This window comes from Lolium perenne, chromosome 6 (assembly GCF_019359855.2).
Source record: "Lolium perenne isolate Kyuss_39 chromosome 6, Kyuss_2.0, whole genome shotgun sequence".
In the NCBI taxonomy this organism is placed as follows: Eukaryota; Viridiplantae; Streptophyta; class Magnoliopsida; order Poales; family Poaceae; genus Lolium; species Lolium perenne.
This window is the reverse complement of record NC_067249.2, coordinates 25022285-25044079: the sequence shown is the minus strand read 5'-3', so window position 1 is coordinate 25044079 and position 21795 is coordinate 25022285. Positions and strand designations below refer to the sequence as shown.

The window sequence follows — 21795 nt, the reverse complement described above, 5'->3', positions numbered from 1 at the left end:
CCTCAAAGTCTGCGTCGTCGACAGTCATCCGGTGGGGAGAAGGCATGGTGTCACCGACAGGAGCGCACCGTGTAGCACCACTGCATTCCGCCGCCGCCCGCGCGGGCTCCTTTTGTCTCGCTGGTTTCCATGGGATCCAGGTGGCTGTACAGGTGCACGTCCGACGGGCGAATGGTGTCCACTTAATTTTCAGGGGTCAACAATAAAGCGTCACAGTCTATTTCAGGTTGAGAGTAATAAAACAAGCCGAGATGTAAAAGGCTCGTTTTTAGGTGTTAGGGTTGTGTTGCGTCGAGTCATGGTTTGTTTCGGTTGCAGCTCGAGGACGAGCTGCATGTCCAGGTGGGGTGTAGTGTTAGAGTACGTCATGGGCCTGGGCCCGTTAGTCTTATGGTTTGCTTAGGGATCAAGTAAGTCTTGCTTGAGAGTCAAGTAAACCTCTCTATATATGGAGAGGAGATGTATCAATCTAATCAAGCAAGAATTAAGAAGAAAAGCCCTTCCCTCTTGCTCGGCCGTGTGGGCAAAAGGCCCCCGGCCGGCCTTCTCGCGCCCTCGCAGCCCTCTCTCTCCCTCCCAAACCCTAGCAGCCACATAACAATACTGCTAATGTTCCACAACTGTTTGGGAGGCATTGTGGCAACAGCGATGAGTTCTATTCATTAATCGCAATCCATCGAGAATGCAATGTGATTTTCATTATCGACGACGTGACGAGGATGCTTGTGTCATACAATATGGAGGACCAGAAAGTTCGTCTCATCTGCAGCGTTAAAGATTACTACCATCTCCCATTTCCACCTTATATTCCTTGCTTTGCCGAATGGCCGTCAGATGGTAAGTATAACTCAGTTACTTCATCATTGCTAAGTTAGCATGGCCAGACGCCTTTGTAAATATCAGATGTTAAATTTTTGGCGGATCTTCTATTTCCGGAGCAGTGGCTTGGATAAGTCTTGTGTCTAATTCAGTTTAGTTTTCTTATGTGTTCGCTTTTGGGTGTATTCGCTTTGTGGCTTTTAACAATGTTGATTAGTCATGGAGAATGTGTATGCTACGCTTCAGTTTGTGCTGTCTAGTTTTTTTTTTTTTGAACTTCATACTTTATTGATCAATTAACCATAGAGTCTTTACAAATAGCCTCCTTAATACAGTCAGGAGGCACACCACGCCACACAAAGCTACTAGATGATTCAACAAAGTGAGCTAACACATGAGCCACAACATTCTGCGAGCGAAACACATGAATAATAGAAGAAGACTGAAAAGAGGAGAGCAACCTCTTAATATCTTCGATCACCGCACCACAAGTCGAGCGATCCTTCGCCGGAGAACTCACCCGTTGCACAACAGAGAGACAATCAGATGCACAGATAAAATTGTCAAGTCCTTCCTCCTTGGCGAAGGATAGAGCACCTCTGACTGCCAATGCCTCGGCCAGCTCCGGGCTTGTGACATTTGGTATTTTGTCACAGCGAGCAAGCATACATTCACCAGTATGGCCACGGACCACAAAACCCATTCCCATACTCCGGGAGATTTTGAACAAAGCCGCATCCACATTAATCATCAGCTTACCTTCCATCGGCGGAGACCAAGAAACTTCTGCAGATGTCTCACGCCTGGGGATTGTGTTAGCTTGGATCAAATGTGTTTGAATCATGTCGATGTAGGCAATCACCTTCCTCGCAACGCTTGAGGGGTCAATATGGCCGCCTTCCTCCCGCAGCTTGTTCCTTGCATCCCACAGGTGCCAGAACGTAAAAGCAAGCGTAGTAGCTTCGTCACCTCTACACCTAGCTAGGAATTCAAAGAGCCACCTCTCAGGAGTAGAGAAGCACTTACGTCCAAGCTGAATTCCAAACCGTTCCTTCACGCCATCCCAAACTGCTCGTGCGAAAGGGCAGAAAAGCAAGGCATGCTCCACCGTTTCATCAGCCGAGCAGTGAATGCATGACGGCGAACAGGGCACCCTCCGCCTTAGAAGTTGCTGGCCGCTCGGAAGACAGTTATGCGCGAAGCGCCAGAGAGTGATGAGCATCTTCCCAGGAGCGTTAATCGCCCACAACGCCTTCCAGCTTTTCTCCACGGCGCCATTATCGGAGGACATGCCTCGATTTTTGCCGCTGCGCTCCGCCTGAGCCGACTCGTGTCGGGCGAAGTTGTACGCAGAGCGAACGGTATAGCCTCCATGTTTGGTGTGTGGCCAGGAGATGAAGTCCTCATCGTCGTGACGACTAATAGGAAGCTGAAGGATCTGCTCCGCTACATCCTCCGCAAACAGAGCTCGAACACGTTCTTCATCCCAGAACCTCCCATGAGCCGAGAATAAGGAAGCCACCTTCAAACTATCACGGATAGGCGTCAAAGTGTGGAGCGTACATGGTATTGTACCCGGTATCCAATAATCAGTCTTGATGTTGATGGACTCCCCATTACCGATCCTCCAAAGAGCACCTCTTTTAACCAAATCCCTACCATGCAGAATACTTCGCCAAGTATAGGATGCCGATCGAGGGCGAGACGCAGACCAAAAATCACAGTTTGGAAAATACCTTCCCTTCAAAACCCTCGCACATAGAGACGAGGGATCCGTGATCATACGCCAACATTGCCTACCCAGCATAGCCTGATTGAATAATTCTAGATCACGAAAACCCAACCCACCCATAGATTTAGGTGACGAGAGCCAGCTCCACGAACGCCAGTGCATTTTCCTTTTACCATCTTTGAAACCCCACCATTGATTAGCTATTGCTTTGCGCATCATCTCACATATGGCTACTGGCAATTCAAAACAACTCATCACATACGTCGGGATCGCTTGGATGACTGCTTTAAGCATTATCTCATTACCCTTCCTCGAAAGGGGTCGATCCGACAACCCATTAATCCTTCTCCACATCCGATCATAGAGATATCTGAACGTGACAATAGGAGAACGGCCAATTTGGGTAGGCATACCGAGGTAGGAATCTTGAAGAGATACATTATGAACACCCAACTTTTGTTTTACCTCATTCTTGATCCCCACTTGGCAGTCATTTCCAAAGAATATTGTGGACTTGTCCAAATTAATTTTTTGACCTGAACCATCACAAAATAACTCTAGAGTCCGGTGCAACGCATCAACACTTCTCTTGTCACTTCGAGCAAAGAAGATACTGTCGTCTGCAAACAGTAGATGTGATATAGAAGGACCAAGTCGACCATTTTTAATGCCTTGTAGTTCACCTTGGACCTCCTGTTTTTGCAGTAAACACGACAGACCTTCAGTACAAAGAAGGAAAAGATAGGGGCTGATGGGATCGCCCTGACGAATGCCCCTGGTGGGCACCACTGGTTCGGTTAGTTCACCGTTTACCCGAACAGCATACCTTGTTGATGTAACACATCTCATAACTGAGTCAATCCAACTTTCATTGAAACCCAATCTAGCAAGGCAACCTCTCAAATAATTCCACTCTACACGATCATAAGCTTTCATCATGTCAATTTTAAGAGCGAAATAAGGCCTCTTCACTCGTTGTTGTCTGATAGTATGGAAGCACTCAAAAGCTATCAGTGCATTGTCGGTAATCAGCCGGCCAGGGACAAAAGCACTTTGATTTTCAGAGACAACGTCAGGCAAAATAAGCTTCAAACGGTTGGCTAACACCTTTGAAGCAATCTTATACAATACATTACAGAGACTGATTGGGCGGAAATTTTTCAGAACCTGAGGGTTTGTAGTCTTCGGAATAAGGACAACAACCGAATCACAAAAACCATCCGGTATGGGTTCCCCTGACAAGAAACTCCGTATTGCATTGCAAATTTCAGATTTGAGAAAGTCCCAATGAGTCTGATAAAAAAGGGCAGGATAGCCATCCGGCCCCGGTGCCTTAGTCGGACCCATCTGAAACAAGGCCACTTTGATCTCCTCATCAGAATATGGTAAGCACAACGCTTCATTCATTTCAGCCGTCACCTTGTGAGGAATGGCCTCAAGGACAGTATCAACGGATGGACAATTCTCAGAAGAAAATAATTGCTCATAGAAATTATGTACCATACCCTTGATCTCTGCTGGATCAGCACACAAAGATCCGTCCATCCTCTCTAGGCGAGTGATACGGTTCGCGCGTTTGCGTGCAGTCGCCCGCGCATGGAAGAACGCCGTGTTCCTGTCCCCTTCACGAAGCCAGTCAACTCTCGAGCGTTGGCGAGCCATTACTTCCTCTCGCTCAAAGAGCTCGCATAACTCCTTCTCTGCTTTCCGGATCTCCGTCTCCTCACCCGAAAAACAACGGAGGTGTCTCAACTTCTGCTCTAGCTTCTCTATTTTCTTCTGAATAGCTCCAAAGGACTCACGACTCCATTTTTTCAGAGACAAACCCAACCTACGTAGATTGTCACAAGTGGACTGCAAGGAAGAAGAGCCATCCCTACCCTCCAACCAAAACCGCTCCATTACCTCTCTGTAGTCCGGCGCTCTCAGCCATGCCGCTTCAAAACGGAACATCTGCTGAACTGGTTGTAGCCTCGGCACATCGTCCAAACTAGCGAGAGTCACAGAGATAGCCAGATGATCAGACGTGGTGGTAATAACATTCTCCACCCGGAACCCATCGAATAGTTCCATGAGAGCAGCGTTAGCCATCGCCCGATCCAGTCTAACCAACACAAGATCGTCCCCGCGTTGTCTATTGCTCCAAGTGAACCGGGGCCCGGTAAATCCGAGATCGACCAGACCACACTCTTCAATACAGTCCCTAAACATAGACATCTGAGCTTCCGAGCGGTCACAAGAACCAAGGTGTTCATCTCCACAGAGAACTTCATTAAAGTCACCACAACAAATCCACGGACCAGCCCACTGTGCATGAATGCGTCGCAACAGAGTCCAAAATTCATGTCGTAACTCCCGTTTAGGTTCTCCATAGACAAAGGTTGCTCGCCATGGTGTACTATTCTCCGTTGTGACGACAACGTCAATACAATGTGAGTTAAAGCCCTTCAAAGAGACGGAGTACGGCTGCAACCAAAACAGGGCTAGACCACCGCTAAGCCCAACTGAACTGACAGCAAAACTGCCTGTGTAGCCCAAAGACCACATAAAATTCTGCACCCTCGAATCCTTCATCTTCGTTTCACTTAAGAAGAGGAAGGTAGGTCGGAAGAACCTCACTAACCAGCGAAGTTCGCCAACTGTCGAGTCCGACCCGAGCCCTCGACAGTTCCAGCACAAGAGATTCATTGCGTCTGGTTATATGAACATATCGTGCAACTTAATATATTTGCTTCAATGACTAATTGCTGTGGACACTCGTTAGTTCCCCATGTGGATTAAATGTTAGAGAACACACTAGTATATATATTTGGAAATGTCTGAATTTTCGTCTCTTTCTTTCTATTCATTTTTTGCAAGTAAGTTTTGTACAGTATGCAACTTGTTATCCGTTGACGTTAGATATTGATGCCACCTGTCTATGAATGTGGGTCGGTGGGTCCTGCAATTATATGCTATATTGTCGAAACTTGATGTATTACTCAATGATTTTTTATTTGAAATGGATATTTTTTTCCTGCAGTTATATAGCATTGTGATTCGAGGATTGAATTCTCTAGGTTGTTGTACTTGCATATATACATGGCGGACAAATGCAATTTTTCCTTTGATGAAATCTGCACGTTGTCCCATTGTTGTTGTCAAAGTCAAACACTGTAGATCACAGGGTTCAAAACCGATTAAAAGATAACCGTATGCTACTAGGCCTATAGGACAGAATTGTTTCCTTTTCGGGGTTAGCTAACATCATAATTCACCAACGATATGTTGTACTTAAAGAATGGTTCTGTATTACCAGACAAGTTAGGAATTCATCACTTTGGCTCATGCACCGCTGGGTGTTGTCTATTCTTGCTTTTATTAAGCTGTCCATGACCAGTATTTTACTATCTTAAATTCTTATCTGAACTGTCATACTTCATCAGCAACTAGGTTGTTGCCCCACGAAATCCATTTTGTGCAGCATATTTCCCTCCCAAGATGTTTTGTCCAGACTCCATGCTTCCACAGTGTAAATATGCAGATATTTCTTGTCAACTAGTGACTGTTCCACATTGTGTAGCTTAGGTTTTTTAGTATTGCTAATTGAATTCTTTTCTAACTGATATGCAACAGTCCTGAGAGAATATTTCTTGAAACTAGTTTATTTTATGGAAATAATCAAAGCTATAAACTGAAATCTGGGCATGCCTTATATATCATGCAAATTGTACTGCTAATCAGATTCTATTCTAATTACTGCAGCTCACTGCTCACCAGCATCCATATTTCGTCTCTGTGTTTGTGCACATTGGCTAAAGCTTGGTGAATCATCAAAATTTTCTGATGGCACAATCGTTGTGTCACGATGTTCAAACATATAGGTCTAAAACTTCTCCCGGTGGTAAACGGAGAGTAAATTTGTACATGTCGATCTATAACTATTGAACGGAAAACTAACTCAAATGTTGGGGCTTGCCAAACATAAATGATAAGTTAAATCAGCAAGCTCAAATTGTGTGAGAAGTTTCAATTGCCAAAATCGAACAACTATTATGGCAAACTGATTATAACTTGATGGTCTAAAGTCGTTTAAAAATTTAGCAGTGATTACCACTTGATCTGAATTTGAGAAAAGGTGGAACCAATTAATCGCCAACACCAAGTGATGATGACGGCAAACGCATGAGATATCATTATTAGGACCTAAACATTTCATTAATGGAATAATGAGCTTAAGCCCCATCTTTATTTACTGTAAATTCCTGAAAATAATCACAGTTAACACTAGTCTAAATTCTACTCAATATATTAGTGTGATTTACCTTCTGGATTACCTTTTTACCTACCGTAGTTGCATCCCCTCCTCGCATTAACATTTTTTTGAAAGAAGACGCATTTTAGATCTGCCCTGAACTTAAGGGACAAGCTAAATAACATTGTTTCATGAATACATTTCTAGTAAGTTTTTCTCACATCACTTTCTGGGCAAGTTGGATGCTAACATCAGGTGTTTCTGATATCATACTGCTTATGTCTTTCATGTTCGCAGACTAGCTAATCCATGCTTACTTATCTCGGCATTCAATCTCATCGCCGTAATTAATTAAAGCAACTAGATTTGTGGTATTGTCTCATTTACTTGTTTATTATTATTACGATCGTAAATTAGTTGCTTTCTCTACTGTAGCCTTCTGCTAATCCGATTTCTCCTGAAATGACAATATGAAATCCCTCTCTGCATGTTTACATTTCTGGCAATCTGGTATACATGCTCATCTTTCATACGACCACGGCCTAAGGATCAGCTGCTGACATCTCTTGCACAGACAATTCTACAATAGAATTACACAAACTAACCATGCAAAATGTACTTATAGAGAACTTTCTTTACCTATATAGCATAAATGACACAACTTATAGTGCAGAAACCATGCCTCAGACCATTAGTCTGTAGATCATGTGCTTGCTCAGATATTTCATTCCCAGAAACAGCCAACATTGCACATCTAGTGAAGAATGCAAGCTCGACACAAAGAATAACATGTTGAAAGATGTGAAACAAAATACACAAGAGGAATAAAACTCTGGTCTTTTGAATTGAATATATCGTTTTAGCGATAGAAAATGTGTAGGTATCTAAACCTGAACGGTCACACATCTGCTCTTGCCTACAAAAAGAAAAGATGGAACACCTTGCTGCTGATTAGAAAACAACATGTGATTGCAATACAAGACAGCTGAGTCGGTATGACATGATTTTTGATAGAAATACCGGATGTAAATACTTCAAGATGCTACCTTAATTGCCAAAAAAAGCTTGTATCTAACCAATATCTCTATTGAATGTTCTGCCACAAAAAAATGCAGCAAGAAATAAATTACAAAAAATATGAACCATCACTTTTTGGATACTCTTATAAGCTAGGACTAACCTGCGGATATGAAAAGTACGGCATAACGACAAGAATGCAGTGTAAGATCTCAAATAGAGATGCCATTAAGAAAATCTGGCGAACTTATAGAGAAAGCAGAATATAAATAAAATTTGAGAATGGGATTATTTTTTGGAAAAGAAATATAAACAAAAAACTCATCAAGAAGATATTCACTTTTATGCTGCTACTGCAGTAATGTTTTACCCCTTGCTATAGAGACCACTGTATGTAGTCTCTGACAGTATGCTTGTGCATACAAGAGAGAAACATCACATCATTGGAGAGAGCCTCCTGGGCTGGCCATATTGAAAGCATGTTGGCTCTTTTTGTTTCACCAGTGATGCATATAGGTGATGGATACATATCGGGTCCGCCGTTGTCTGCTAATTAACCTTAGCGAGCTTTTTGACAATGGCATTACTGGTTTTGTCAGAAACCAAGTCACAATGGATCCCATATAGCCGATAGAGACCTTCAGTGAGATGTTTCAAGTCTCCAACATAGTTTCCTTTTCGACTACTGCAGGTAGATACTGCAACTAAGAACTCATTCTAAGTATAATTATATGTGGAGGGTCGTGTGACAGATACATAAACAAATTGGAATTGACGCTGAAACCGTTTCAAGTTGGCGACATAGCAGCAAAAATCAAGTACTTACTGGTTGTGTCATGATTCATGAACATTTGAATGCATGTAAACGCGTTTGTGCTCACCTCATGGTGGTGCGTGACACCCTTCATAGAGAAATCCATACCATCTCCCACAGTCAAGTATCTCAAGCAAATATTTCAATTTGTAGCATCAATAGACAATAAGCAAATGTGTGACTCAAGACTGCATGTACCAAGGTTGGCAACAAGGGGGAAAAGTTGAGCCCTATACACAAATTACTATTCATCAGAGGTATAACAACATCTTCATTCTGTTCACAAAGGGAACAAAGTCCTATGCGAATGTTACAAGTTAATGCTTTATTTTTTACAATAATTTTATTACAAGAATATGATTTTGCGTTCATAATATTGGCAAGAAATATAAGCGAGCTATGATAAGTAAAAATGACAATTAAATACCAACACAATGGTGAAATATGAATCCTACCTAGTAGTGCATCGTTCCTTACTAAATTCATCTGTTCCTTTACCTGTATGACGAATTTAGCTGGAAAAATTACCCTACCCCGCCAGGTTCATGGTATGAGCAAATTGATTTAAGATATGCACTGACTGCATTAGAAATGTATCAAAAATCATATGTATAGCAATCAGAATGTAAACATTTCAGCTGGCCCATCGTCTAGAACAACTCTCCTTGCAGTTGATTTTGCTACCAGAATCAATGAAAGCCACTGAATGTGGTTCATCTCCAACCTCACCTGCACTCTCTGCATTTGGGCATCCATCCTGATGATGCTTTGCCTACCTGACATTGTCAGCCTTTGTCCCCTCCGGTCGCCCCCATCATATCCTGGATCCAAAGGGGAAGCATCCGCGGTTGAATCACCGAACTCGAATCTGGTCAAGTGCACACCGTTTTCCTGCAATCAAATTTTGGTAAACCGATCTTGGTTTCAGAGGAGCACCGTGGACCTTTGACAATAAGCAAAGGGGAAGAAGAAATGTGAAGGTTCATCTAGATCGGGCAGTGGCATCACCTGATTGGACAAATTGTTATATTGTGATCCAAATTCATATACTAAAGGGAGGCTAACTTCTGACTACGCTACGCTTCGGCCCGACGGATCGTTGCCACCGTCTATATATATTCCCTGTAAGCCGCCGCTAGGGTTTTGTCGCATCATTGTACACCCACGGCGTTTGTAAACACCACCGAAATAGTGAAGTTTTGCTGGCTGGCGCCCGTGGTTTTTCCCTTGTGTGTTGCAAGGGTTTTCCACGTTAAAATCTCGTGTCCCCTGCAGTGTTTTACTTTTCGTTCTTCGTTTATTGTGCATCTCGATTATAACAAGTGGTATCAGAGTCCGTATTCTTTGGATCTAGGGTTTACGAGATGTCGTCACTGAAGTTCGATCTACCGCAGCTGGACTACACCACGAGATTTGCTTTGTGGCAAGTGAAGATGAGGGCGATTCTCGCCCAATCTTCAGATCTGGATGAAGCGATCGATGCTTTCGGCGAGAAAGCGAAGGATACCTGGACCGATGCGGAGTAGCGGAAAGACCGTAAGGCTTTATCGTTGATTCAACTCCATCTGTCCAATAATATTCTGCAGGAAGTGCTGCAGGAGAAAACCACCGCCAAGTTATGGGTCAAACTAGAGGAGATCTGTTTGTCCAAGGATCTCACGGGCAGATTGCACGTGAAGATGAAGCTGTTCTCGCATAAGTTGCAAGAGGGAGGTTCGGTAATGAATCACCTATCTTCCTGGAAAGAGATTGTTTCTGATTTGCAGTCTATAGAAGTTAAGTATGAGGATGAGGATTTAGGTCTTCTTCTTTTATGCTCGCTGCCTAATTCTTTCAGTAATTTTCGTGACACCATATTATTGAGCCGCGACAAACTAACTCTCGCGGAAGTTTATGATGCTCTCCAACAAAAGGAGAAAATGAAATCTATGGTGCAGGCTGAAAGTTCGTCCTCCAAGGCGGAGGCATTAGAGGTCCGTGGCAGGCCTGAGCAGCGAGATAACTACTACCACAACAACAGAGAAAAGAGCAAGGGCGACAGAGGTCGCTCAAAGTCCAAAGGACGTGACAAGTTCTGCAGGTATTGTAAGAAATTTAACCACAATATTGATGATTGTTGGAAGCTGCAGAACAAAGAGAAAAGGAACGGAACTTACCAACCGAAAAATAATGATGGTAATGGTAAGGCTGCCATTGTCACCGGTAAGGGTGAGGCTGCTGTTGTTGCTGGTAGTGATAGTTGTGATGGAGATTGCTTAGTTGTCTTGGCTGCATGTGTTTCACGTGATGATGAATGGATTCTTGATACTGCATGCTCGTTTCATATTTGCTGTAACAAAGATTGGTTCAGTTCTTATGAGTCTGTGCAGAGTGGAGATTTTGTGCGTGTGGGGAATGACAACCAGTGCAGCATTGTTGGCATTGGTTCTGTTCAGATCAAGACCCATGATGGGATGACACGCACGTTGACAGGAGTGAAACACATACCCTCCATGGCGAGGAATTTGATCTCTTTGAGTACCCTTGATTGTGACGGGTACAAGTACAAAGGTGGGAACAAACTTTTGAAGGTATCATCAGGTTCTCTCATTATTATGATTGGTGATATGAATTCTGCAAAATTATATGTCCTTAGAGGTAGCACTTTGCCTGGTATTGCTGCTGCTGTTAGTTCTGATGAATCTAGTAAGACTAACCTTTGGCATAAGCGTCTTGGACATATGAGTGAGCTTGGTATGGCAGAATTGGCAAAGAGAGAGCTAATTGATGGCTGCGATTTAGGTAATCTTGAGTTCTGTGAGTGATGACCCACAAGTATAGGGGGTGTATCGTAGTATTTTCGATAAGTAAGAATGTCGATCCCAACGAGGAGCAGAAGGTGTTGACAAGCAGTTTCGATGAAGGATTCACTGTAAATGCTCACAGACAAGTATTCAGGGGGGTTTGATGTAACAGTTGAATAAAGTACAAGTAAGTAAAGTGCGAGAGTAACAATTGCAGCGAGTGGCCCAATCCTTTTTAGCACAAAGGACAAGCCGGTTTGTTCACTTATAATGACCAAACGTTCTCGAGGACACACGGGATTTTAGTCTAGTGCTTTCGCTACATACGGCTAAATAATCTTCATTGTTATGATAAGTGTTGTGTGGGTGAACCTATGCTAATGCACCGCCCTTCCTAGGACTAATACATACTTGTGATTATACCCCTTGCAAGCATCCGCAACTACAAGAAAGTAATTAAGAATAAATCTAACCACAGCCTTAAACTCTGAGATCCTGCGATCCCTCCTGCATCGATATACCAACGGGGGTTTAGGTTTCTGTCACTCCGGCAACCCCGCAATTAGCAAACGAATACAAGATGCATTCCCCTAGGCCCATAAATGGTGAAGTGTCATGTAGTCGACGTTCACATGACACCACTAGAAGAATAACACCACAACTTAAATATCATACCATTGAATATTACTCAACCATAGTTCACTACTAACATTTAGACTTCACCCATGTCCTCAAGAACTAAACGAACTACTCACGAGACATCATATGGAACATGATCAGAGGTGATATGATGATGAATAACAATCTGAACATAAACTTGGTTCAATGGTTTCACTCAATAGCATCAACAACAAGTAGAGATCGATACCGGGAGAGTTTCCCCTATCAAACAATCAAGATCAAACCCAAATTGCTACGGCGGTGACGGTGTCCAGCGGTGGAGACGGCGGTGATGATGGTGTAGATGATGATGATGGTGATGGAGATGATGTCCAGCTCGATGACGGTGACGATGGCGTCGATTTCCCCCTCCCGGAGGGAAGTTCCCCGGCGGATTCCGGCCCGCCGGAGAGCTCTGTTCTCTCTGGTGTTCTCCGCCCCGCAGAGGCGGCTGTAACTCTTCGCGAGGTACCCTCTGTGGCTTAGGTTTTCGGGACGAAGGATTTCGCGAAGAAAAGGAGGCGAAAGGGGTCGTGGGCCCCCCAAACCACATGGCGGCGCGGCCAGGCCATGGGCCGCGCCGCCCTAGGGTGTGGGCCCACCCTGGGTCCTCCTGGCTCCTCCTTCTGGCTTCCTTCGTCATCTTGAAAAATAGGATTTTTGGTATAATTTCCTTCCACAGTTGATCTTCCGAAATATTGCGTTCTGACGGTGCTTTTTCCAGCAGAATCCTGGCTCTGGTGCTTGATCCTCCAATAATGATGAAACATGCAAAATAGATGAAATAACATAAGTATTGTGTCCCAATATGAAATATATCAATGAATAACAGCAAATTATGATATAAAATAGTGATGCAAATTGGACGTATCAACTCCCCCCAAGCTTAGACTTCGCTTGTCCCCAAGCAAAACTGAGCTCGATAGACAGGACCACATGTTTATGGAGTGAAGAGTCGATAAATAAAATACGGACAAGAAGCATCATATTCATTCACACAAGACATTATAGTAAACAACCTCTTATAACTCAACTTGAAACAAGTATAAGGAAATCACAAATTAAGGTGCATAAGAAATCATAATTGGTGATGGCAAACTTCGTTTTTGGTCGGAGAACAATTAACGGATTATACTTATCTCATTGAGCAGCGCTCTCATGTTAAAGTTTATAAGGCACAACTTGCATACTCAATCATAATGGTCTCTTCATGATCATTGATAACTTGCAAAGCTATATTCATTCAGATAAAACTTGTACTAAACAAGGAAGAATAAAAGACACGATGAAGCAAATCACAATATAATGGTTTGATCACAACTACTCAAATGCTTGCTTGAGATGGAGGGAAATAGGTTTACTAACTCAACATAAAGTAAAAGACAGGCCCTTCGCAGAGGGAAGCAGGGATTAAATCATGTGCTAGAGCTTTTTCAGTTTTGCAATCATATAAAGAGAATAAAAGTAACATTTTGAGGGGTGTTTGTTGTTGTCAACGACTGGTAGCGGGTACTCTAACCCCCTTGCCAGACAACCTCCAAAGAGCGGCTCCCATATTATTTTCATTTTGTGTGGCACTCCTTCCAACCTTTCTTTCACAAACCATGGCTAACCGAATCCTCGGGTGCCTGCCAACAATCTCATACCATGAAGGAGTGCCTTTTTATTATGGTTTTATTATGATGATGACACTCCCCCCAACCTTTGCTTACACAAGCCATGGCTAACCGAATCCTTCGGGTACCGTCCATCAATCACATACCATGGAGGAGTGTCTATTTAGTTTAATTAATTTGGGACTGGGAATCCCATTGCCAGCTCTTTTTGCAAAATTATTGGATAAGCGGATGAAGCCACTAGTCCATTGGTGGAAGTTGCCCAACAAGATTGAAAGATAAAACACCACATACTTCCTCATGAGCTATGAAACATTGACACAAATAAGAGATAATAAGTTTTGAATTGTTTAAAGGTAGCACATGAAGTATTTACTTGGAATGGCAGAAAATACCATGTAGTAGGTAGGTATGGTGGACACAAATGACATAGGTTTGGGTTAAGGTTTGGATGCACGAGAAGTATTCCCTCTCAGTACAGGTCTTTGGCTAGCAAGGTTAATTAGCAAGCATAAGAGTCGAGGGAAACAAACAAATATACATGTGATAGAAACAATCATGCATCTTCCTTGTAAGCGCAAACAATTTTAATCTTCAGAATAATAAGCTATGAGCTAACAAGAAAGAAAGACAGTGAAACATCTACATGTATTTCTCTTTTCTACTTAAACCTCAAAGTGTTGTTGCTATTGACCAATGCTAAGTTTGCCAAAACCAAATAGATTTATTCAATGCTCCCAAAGTGATACCAATACTAACAACAAGGTAAATCATATGATAAAGATTGCAAACTAAAATAAGATGTGCAATATGTAAATGATAAGACTTCTCATTAATACTCCATAATGATAACTCACACCAAGGGATACATAGATAACCAACTAAAAGAAAGATACTTCCAACTGCAACCCATCTTATATGATAACTTCCCTACTCATGATATGACACTACTTGACAATAAAAATAAAAGGTAGTGATGACGTGATACCGCGGCACTCCCCCAAGATTGGAACAAACCAAGGGGATGCCAATACCGATGATGAATTACTCCTTTGGCGATGATGGTGATGAACTCCTCCCGCGCTTCTTACAGAACTCCTTCAACTTCAGTTTCTCAGCTTGACAATTCTGCACTAAGATTCGAAGAGATTCATTGTTATCTGAAATTGGCGATGATGACCTTGTGATGCGAATCGAGTGGTATTCCAACATTCTTCGGAGACGGCAATTCTCCTCTTGGAGTATCTCCACCTCTCTTCTTAGAGCCCGATATTGATCACAAAACTCATCGGTAGTCCGTAGAACTTCTTCCAACATGGGGAAGGAGTCGAGGCTAAGAGCGGGTGGTAAAGGTCCCTGCAGGTTATGAGAAAAAGAACGTCGAGTGTCAACAGATCCCACCAAGATTTGCTTGCTCCCTCCGGCTTGCTGCTCTTGTCTTGAGGGCACCTCCTTCACTTCTTTCTCCGGAAGCCCCTTGCCCTTGTTGTTGGAGGCCATGGTGCTTCTAAACTGAAAACAGATCCTGGCAGAAACAGCTCGAAACAAAACACGTCGAGAAAACGATATACGGACCTCCAGGGGTCCGGGGGATTATATAGCAAATATTTTCGCGACAAAAGGAAAGTACCAGATCAAACCAGAGTCGGAAAGGGGCGACGAGGCGGCCAAACCATAGGTCGGCGCGGGCCCAAGTCAGGCCGCGCCGCCCTATGGTGGCACCCCCTCGTGCGTCCTTTCCACTCCGTTTCGAACTCGTAATTTTTCATATTTTCCAAAAACAGCAAAAATATTGTTCGGAAAGTAAATTGCGTACTTTTCATTACCAGTACTGTTACCTATTCAAAGTCGAGTTCTGGCGGACTGTCAATTTGCCCTTTGATAAAAGCCTCCAGTGTTTCCACTTGAATAATATCAACATCAACATTATAGGAATCACCTGAGATATAATGCTTGAGTCTTTGTCCATTCACCACTTGCGTAGCATTGCCTTGGAGAGAGCTAATTTTGATTGCTCCTGAACGATACACCTCCTCGACAACATATGGTCCTTCCCATTTCGAGAGTAATTTCCCTGCAAAGAATCTGAGACGAGACCGATACAATAGGACTTTATCCCCAATATTAAATTCTCTTTTGATAATCCTTCTATCATGCCATTTTTTAACTTTCTCTTTAAAGAGTTTAGCATTTTCATAAGCTTCACTTCTCCATTCATCTAGAGAACTTAATTGCAACAACCTCTTATCACCGGCAAGTTTAGGATCTTTATTTAATTCTCTAACAGCCCAATAAGCTTTGTGCTCTAGTTCTAAAGGTAAATGACAAGCTTTCCCATAAACCATTTTATAAGGTGGCATTCCCATGGGATTTTTATAAGCAGTTCTATAAGCCCATAGTGCATCCTTCAATTTACTAGCCCAATTCTTTCTAGTTTTATTAACAGTCTTTCCCAAAATAGATTTAATCTCTCTATTCGATAATTCTACTTGACCACTAGTTTGAGGATGATAAGCGGAAGCAATTCTATGATTAATACCATACTTAGCAAGAGTTTTTCTAAAACCTCCATGAATAAAATGAGAACCTCCATCAGTCATAATATATCTAGGCACTCCAAATCTAGGAAAAATAATATCTAAAAGCATTCTTAAAGAGGTCTCACCATCAGCACTTTTTGTAGGTATAGCTTCCACCCATTTAGTAACATAATCAACAGCAACAAGTATGTGAGTGTTACCTTCTGAAGACGGAAAAGGTCCCATGAAGTCAAATCCCCAACAATCAAACGGTTCAATAACAAGAGTATAATTCATAGGCATTTCATTACGTCTGGAGATATTACCAACCCTTTGGCATTCATCACAAGATAAAATAAACTTTCTCGCATCCTTGAAGAGAGTTGGCCAATAAAAACCTGATTGTAGAACCTTTTGCGCGGTTCTTTCTCCGGCGTGATGTCCTCCATAAACACTACCATGACATTTACTCAATATCTCTTGTTGTTCATATTCGGGAACACATCTTCGCATAATACCATCCACTCCTTCTTTATATAAGTGTGGGTCATCCCAGAAATAATGCCTCAAGTCATAAAAGAATTTCCTCCTTTGCTGAGCTGAAAAGGTTGGAGGCAAGTACTTGGAAATAATAAAGTTAGCATAATCAGCATACCAAGGACTGTCTCGCGAGCTCACCTTTATTACAGCCAATTGTTCATTTGGAAAACTATCATTAACAGGAACAGGATCATAAGCAATATTTTCCAATCTAGACAAGTTATCAAAGCAACAGGATTATCGCACCTTTCCTATCTACAATATGTAAATCAAATTCTTGCAAAAGAAGTACCCATCTAATAAGCCTAGGCTTAGCATCTTTCTTTGTCATAAGGTATCTAATTGCAGCATGATCAGTATGAATAGTAACTTTTGAATCAACAATATAAGATCTAAATTTATCGCAAGCAAAGACTACAGCTAATAATTCTTTTTCAGTTGTAGCATAATTTCTTTGAGCAGCATCAAGAGTTTTACTAGCATAATGAATAACATTCAGTTTTTTATCTACTCGCTGTCCAAGAACAGCGCCTACAGCGAAATCACTAGCATCACACATAATCTCAAAGGGTAAGTTCCAATCAGGAGGTTCAACTATAGGAGCGGTTGTTAAGGCTTTCTTAAGAGTTTCAAAAGCTTCCTTACAATCATCATCAAAAACAAATGGTACATCTTTTTGAAGAAGATTAGTAAGAGGCTTTGAAATCTTGGAGAAATCTTTAATAAATCTCCTATAAAACCCAGCATGACCAAGAACACTACGAATACCTTTAACATCCCTCGGATAGGGCATCTTCTCAATTGCTTCAACTTTAGCTCTATCAACTTCAATACCTCTCTCAGAAATTTTATGTCCCAATACAATTCCTTCATTAACCATAAAGTGGCATTTCTCCCAATTAAGAACAAGGTTAGTTTCTTCACATCTCTGCAAAACTTTATCAAGGTTTCGCAAGCAACTATCAAAAGAATTCCCATAGACGGAAAAATCATCCATGAATACCTCTACAATACTTTCACAAAAACCATGAAAAATAGCAGACATGCATCTTTGAAAAGTAGCAGGAGCATTACATAAACCAAAAGGCATACGTCTATAAGCATAAATTCCATAGGGACAAGTGAAAGTGGTTTTCTCTTGATCTTTAGCTTTAACAGCAATTTGTGAAAACCCAGAATAACCATCAAGAAAACAAAAATGAGTATTTTTAGACAATCTTTCTAGCATTTGATCAATAAATGGTAAAGGGTAATGATCTTTCTTAGTAACTTTATTAACTTTTCGAAAATCAATGCACATTCTATACCCTACAACTACTCTTTGAGGAATGAGCTCATCATTATCATTAGGCACAACAGTCATTCCTCCTTTCTTGGGAACGCAATGCACAGGACTAACCCATCTACTATCAGCAATAGGATATATAATACCAGCTTCAAGAAGTCTTAATACCTCATTCCTTACCACTTCCTTCATCTTCGGAATTAGACGACGCTGATGTTTGATGCTGTCCAGGACTGGCGCGTGTTTGACGAGGGAGGAAAGCTTGTTCCTTCAGGTCCCCGGCAACGGCGCCAGAAAATAAGCTTGATGTCTACTTCCCCCTCCTTTTCCTGTAGACAGTGTTGGGCCTCCAAGAGCAGAGGTTTGTAGAACAGCAGCAAGTTTTCCCTTAAGTGGATCACCCAAGGTTTATCGAACTCAGGGAGGAAGAGGTCAAAGATATCCCTCTCATGCAACCCTGCAACCACAAAGCAAGAAGTCTCTTGTGTCCCCAACACACCTAGTAGGTGCACTAGTTCGGCGAAGAGATAGTGAAATACAGGTGGTATGAATATATATGAGCAGTAGCAACGGTGCCAGAAAATAGCTTGCTGGCGTGTAGATGATGGTGGTAGTATTGCAGCAGTGGTAACGCAATGAAACAGTAAACAAGCAGTAGTAACGCAGCAGTAGTAAACAAGTAGCGATAGCAGTATTTAAGAACAAGGCCTAGGGATTACACTTTCACTAGTGGACACTCTCAACATTGATCACATAACAGAATAGATAAATGCATACTCTACACTTTTGTTGGATGATGAACGCATTGCGTAGGATTACACGAACCCTCAATACCGGAGTTAACAAGCTCCACAATTTGTTCATATTTAAGTAACCTTATAGTGTAAGATAGATCAAAAGACTAAACCAAGTACTAACATAGCATGCACACTATCACCTTCATGCATATGTAGGAGGAATAGATCACATCAATATTATCATAGCAATAGTTAACTTCGCAATCTACAAGAGATCATGATCATAGCATAAACCAAGTACTAACACGGTGCACACACTGTCACCTTTACACACGTGCAGGAGGAATAGAACTACTTTAATAACATTGCTAGAGTAGCACATAGATGAATAGTGATACAAAACTCATATGAATCTCAATCATGTAAAGCAGCTCATGAGATTATTGTATTGAGGTACATGGGAGAGAGATTAACCACATAGCTACCGGTACAGCCCCGAGCCTCGATGGAGAACTACTCCCTCCTCATGGGAGCAGCAGCGGTGATGAAGATGGCGGTGGAGATGGCAGCGGTGTCGATGGAGAAGCCTTCCGGGGGCACTTCCCCGCTCCGGCAGCGTGCCGGAACAGAGACTCCTGTCCCCCAGATCTTGGCCTCGCGATGGCGGCGGCTCTGGAAGGTTTCTGTGGTTTTCGTCAAACGTTTCAGGGTTTTCGATCCAGGGGCTTTATATAGGCGAAGAGGCGGCGCAGGAGGGTCGAAGGGGCGACGACACCATAGGGCGGCGCGGCCAGGGCCTGGGCCGCGTCGGCCTATGGTCTGGGGGCCCAGTGCCCCCCCTCTGGTCCTTCCCGGGTGTTCTGGATGCTTCCGGTGAAAATAGAAACTTGGGCGTTGATTTCGTCCGATTCCGAGAATATTTCGTTACTAGGATTTCTGAAACCAAAAACAGCAGAAAACAGGAACTGGCACTTCGGCATCTTGTTAATAGGTTAGTTCCAGAAAATGCACGAATATGACATAAAGTGTGCATAAAACATGTAGATAACATCAATAATGTGGCATGGAACATAAGAAATTATCGATACGTCGGAGACGTATCAGCATCCCCAAGCTTAGTTCTGCTCGTCCCGAGCAGGTAAAACGATAACACAGATAATTTCTGGAGTGACATGCCATCATAATCTTGATCATACTATTTGTAAAGCATATGTAGTGAATGCAGCGATCAAAACAATGTATATGACATGAGTAAACAAGTGAATCATAAAGCAAAGACTTTTCATGAATAGCACTTCAAGACAAGCATCAATAAGTCTTGCATAAGAGTTAACTCATGAAGCAATAATTCAAAGTAAAGTCATTGAAGCAACACAAAAGAAGATTAAGTTTCAGCGGTTGCTTTCAACTTGCAACATGTATATCTCATGGATATTGTCAACATAGAGTAATATAACAAGTGCAATAAGCAAATATGTAGGAATCAATGCACAGTTCACACAAGTGTTTGCTTCTTGAGGTGGAGAGAAATAGGTGAACTGACTCAATAATAAAGTAAAAGAATGGTCCTTCAAAGAGGAAAGCATCGATTGCTATATTTGTGCTAGAGCTTTTATTTTGAAAACATGAAACAATTTTGTCAACGGTAGTAATAAAGCATATGTATCATGTAGATTATATCTTACAAGTTGCAAGCCTCATGCATAGTATACTAATAGTGCCCGCACCTTGTCCTAATTAGCTTGGACTACCGGATCATCACAATGCACATGTTTTAACCAAGTGTCACAAAGGGGTACCTCTATGCCGCCTGTACAAAGGTCTAAGGAGAAAGCTCGCATTGGATTTCTCGCTATTGATTATTCTCAACTTAGACATCCATACCGGGACAACATAGACAACAGATAATGGACTCCTCTTTTATGCATAAGCATGTAACAACAATTAATTTTCTCATTTGAGATTGAGGATATATGTCCAAAACTGAAACTTCCACCATGGATCATGGCTTTAGTTAGCGGCCCAATGTTCTTCTCTAACAATATGCATGCTTAACCATAAGGTGGTAGATCTCTCTTACTTCAGACAAGACGGACATGCATAGCAACTCACATGAAATTCAACAATGAATAGTTGATGGCGTCCCCAGTGAACATGGTTATCGCACAACAAGCAACTTAATAAGAGATAAAGTGCATAATTACATATTCAATACCACAATAGTTTTTAAGCTATTTGTCCCATGAGCTATATATTGCAAAGGTGAATGATGGAATTTTAAAGGTAGCACTCAAGCAATTTACTTTGGAATGGCGGAAAATACCATGTAGTAGGTAGGTATGGTGGACACAAATGGCATAGTGATTGGCTCAAGTATTTTGGATGCATGAGAAGTATTCCCTCTCGATACAAGGTTTAGGCTAGCAAGGCTTATTTGAAACAAACACAAGGATGAACCGGTGCAGCAAAACTCACATAAAAGACATATTGAAAACATTATAAGACTCTACACCGTCTTCCTTGTTGTTCAAACTCAATACTAGAAATTATCTAGACCTTAGAGAAATAAAATATGCAAACCAAATTTTAGCATGCTCTATGTATTTCTTCATTGATGGGTGCAAAGCATATGATGCAAGAGCTTAATCATGAGCACAACAATTGCCAAGTATCACATTACCCAAGACATTAATAGCAATTACTACATGTATCATTTTCCAATTCCAACCATATAACAATTTAACGAAGGAGAAACTTCGCCATGAATACTATGAGTAGAAACCAAGGACATACTTGTCCATATGCTACAGCGGAGCGTGTCTCTCTCCCATAAAGTGAATGCTAGGATCCATTTTATTCAAACAAAACAAAAAAACAAAAACAAACCGACGCTCCAAGCAAAGCACATAAGATGTGATGGAATAAAAATATAGTTTCAGGGGAGGAACCTGATAATGTTGTCGATGAAGAAGGGGATGCCTTGGGCATCCCCAAGCTTAGACGCTTGAGTCTTCTTAGAATATGCAGGGGTGAACCACC

At 42.0% G+C, this 21795-nt stretch overlaps 1 protein-coding gene across 1 annotated transcript; it reads right to left on the bottom strand.

Moving 5' to 3' along the window:
- Nucleotides 1–1111: 1111 nt before the first annotated feature.
- On the bottom strand, nucleotides 1112–4642 carry LOC139832320 (uncharacterized). The gene is made up of 5 exons (XM_071822056.1): nucleotides 4052–4642; nucleotides 3365–3658; nucleotides 3017–3244; nucleotides 1340–2341; nucleotides 1112–1228 (listed from the first exon to the last, which is right to left on the bottom strand). The coding sequence occupies exons 1-5, from the start codon at nucleotides 4640–4642 to the stop codon at nucleotides 1112–1114; spliced, it is 2232 nt and encodes a 743-aa protein (XP_071678157.1).
- Between the last annotated feature and the right edge of the window lie 17153 nt (nucleotides 4643–21795).

Bases quoted from the DNA above. Each gene is read 5' to 3' on its own strand.
- LOC139832320 (XM_071822056.1), bottom strand. From the start codon at position 4,642: ATGGCTAACGCTGCTCTCATGGAACTATTCGATGGGTTCCGGGTGGAG. The intron at 3,245-3,364 runs GTAAACGGTGAA...CTGCAAAAACAG, and splicing joins CAACAAGGTATGCTGTTCGG to GAGGTCCAAGGTGAACTACA. The intron at 2,342-3,016 runs GTAAAACAAAAG...GATAGTTTGAAG, and splicing joins AAGTGGGGATCAAGAATGAG to GTGGCTTCCTTATTCTCGGC.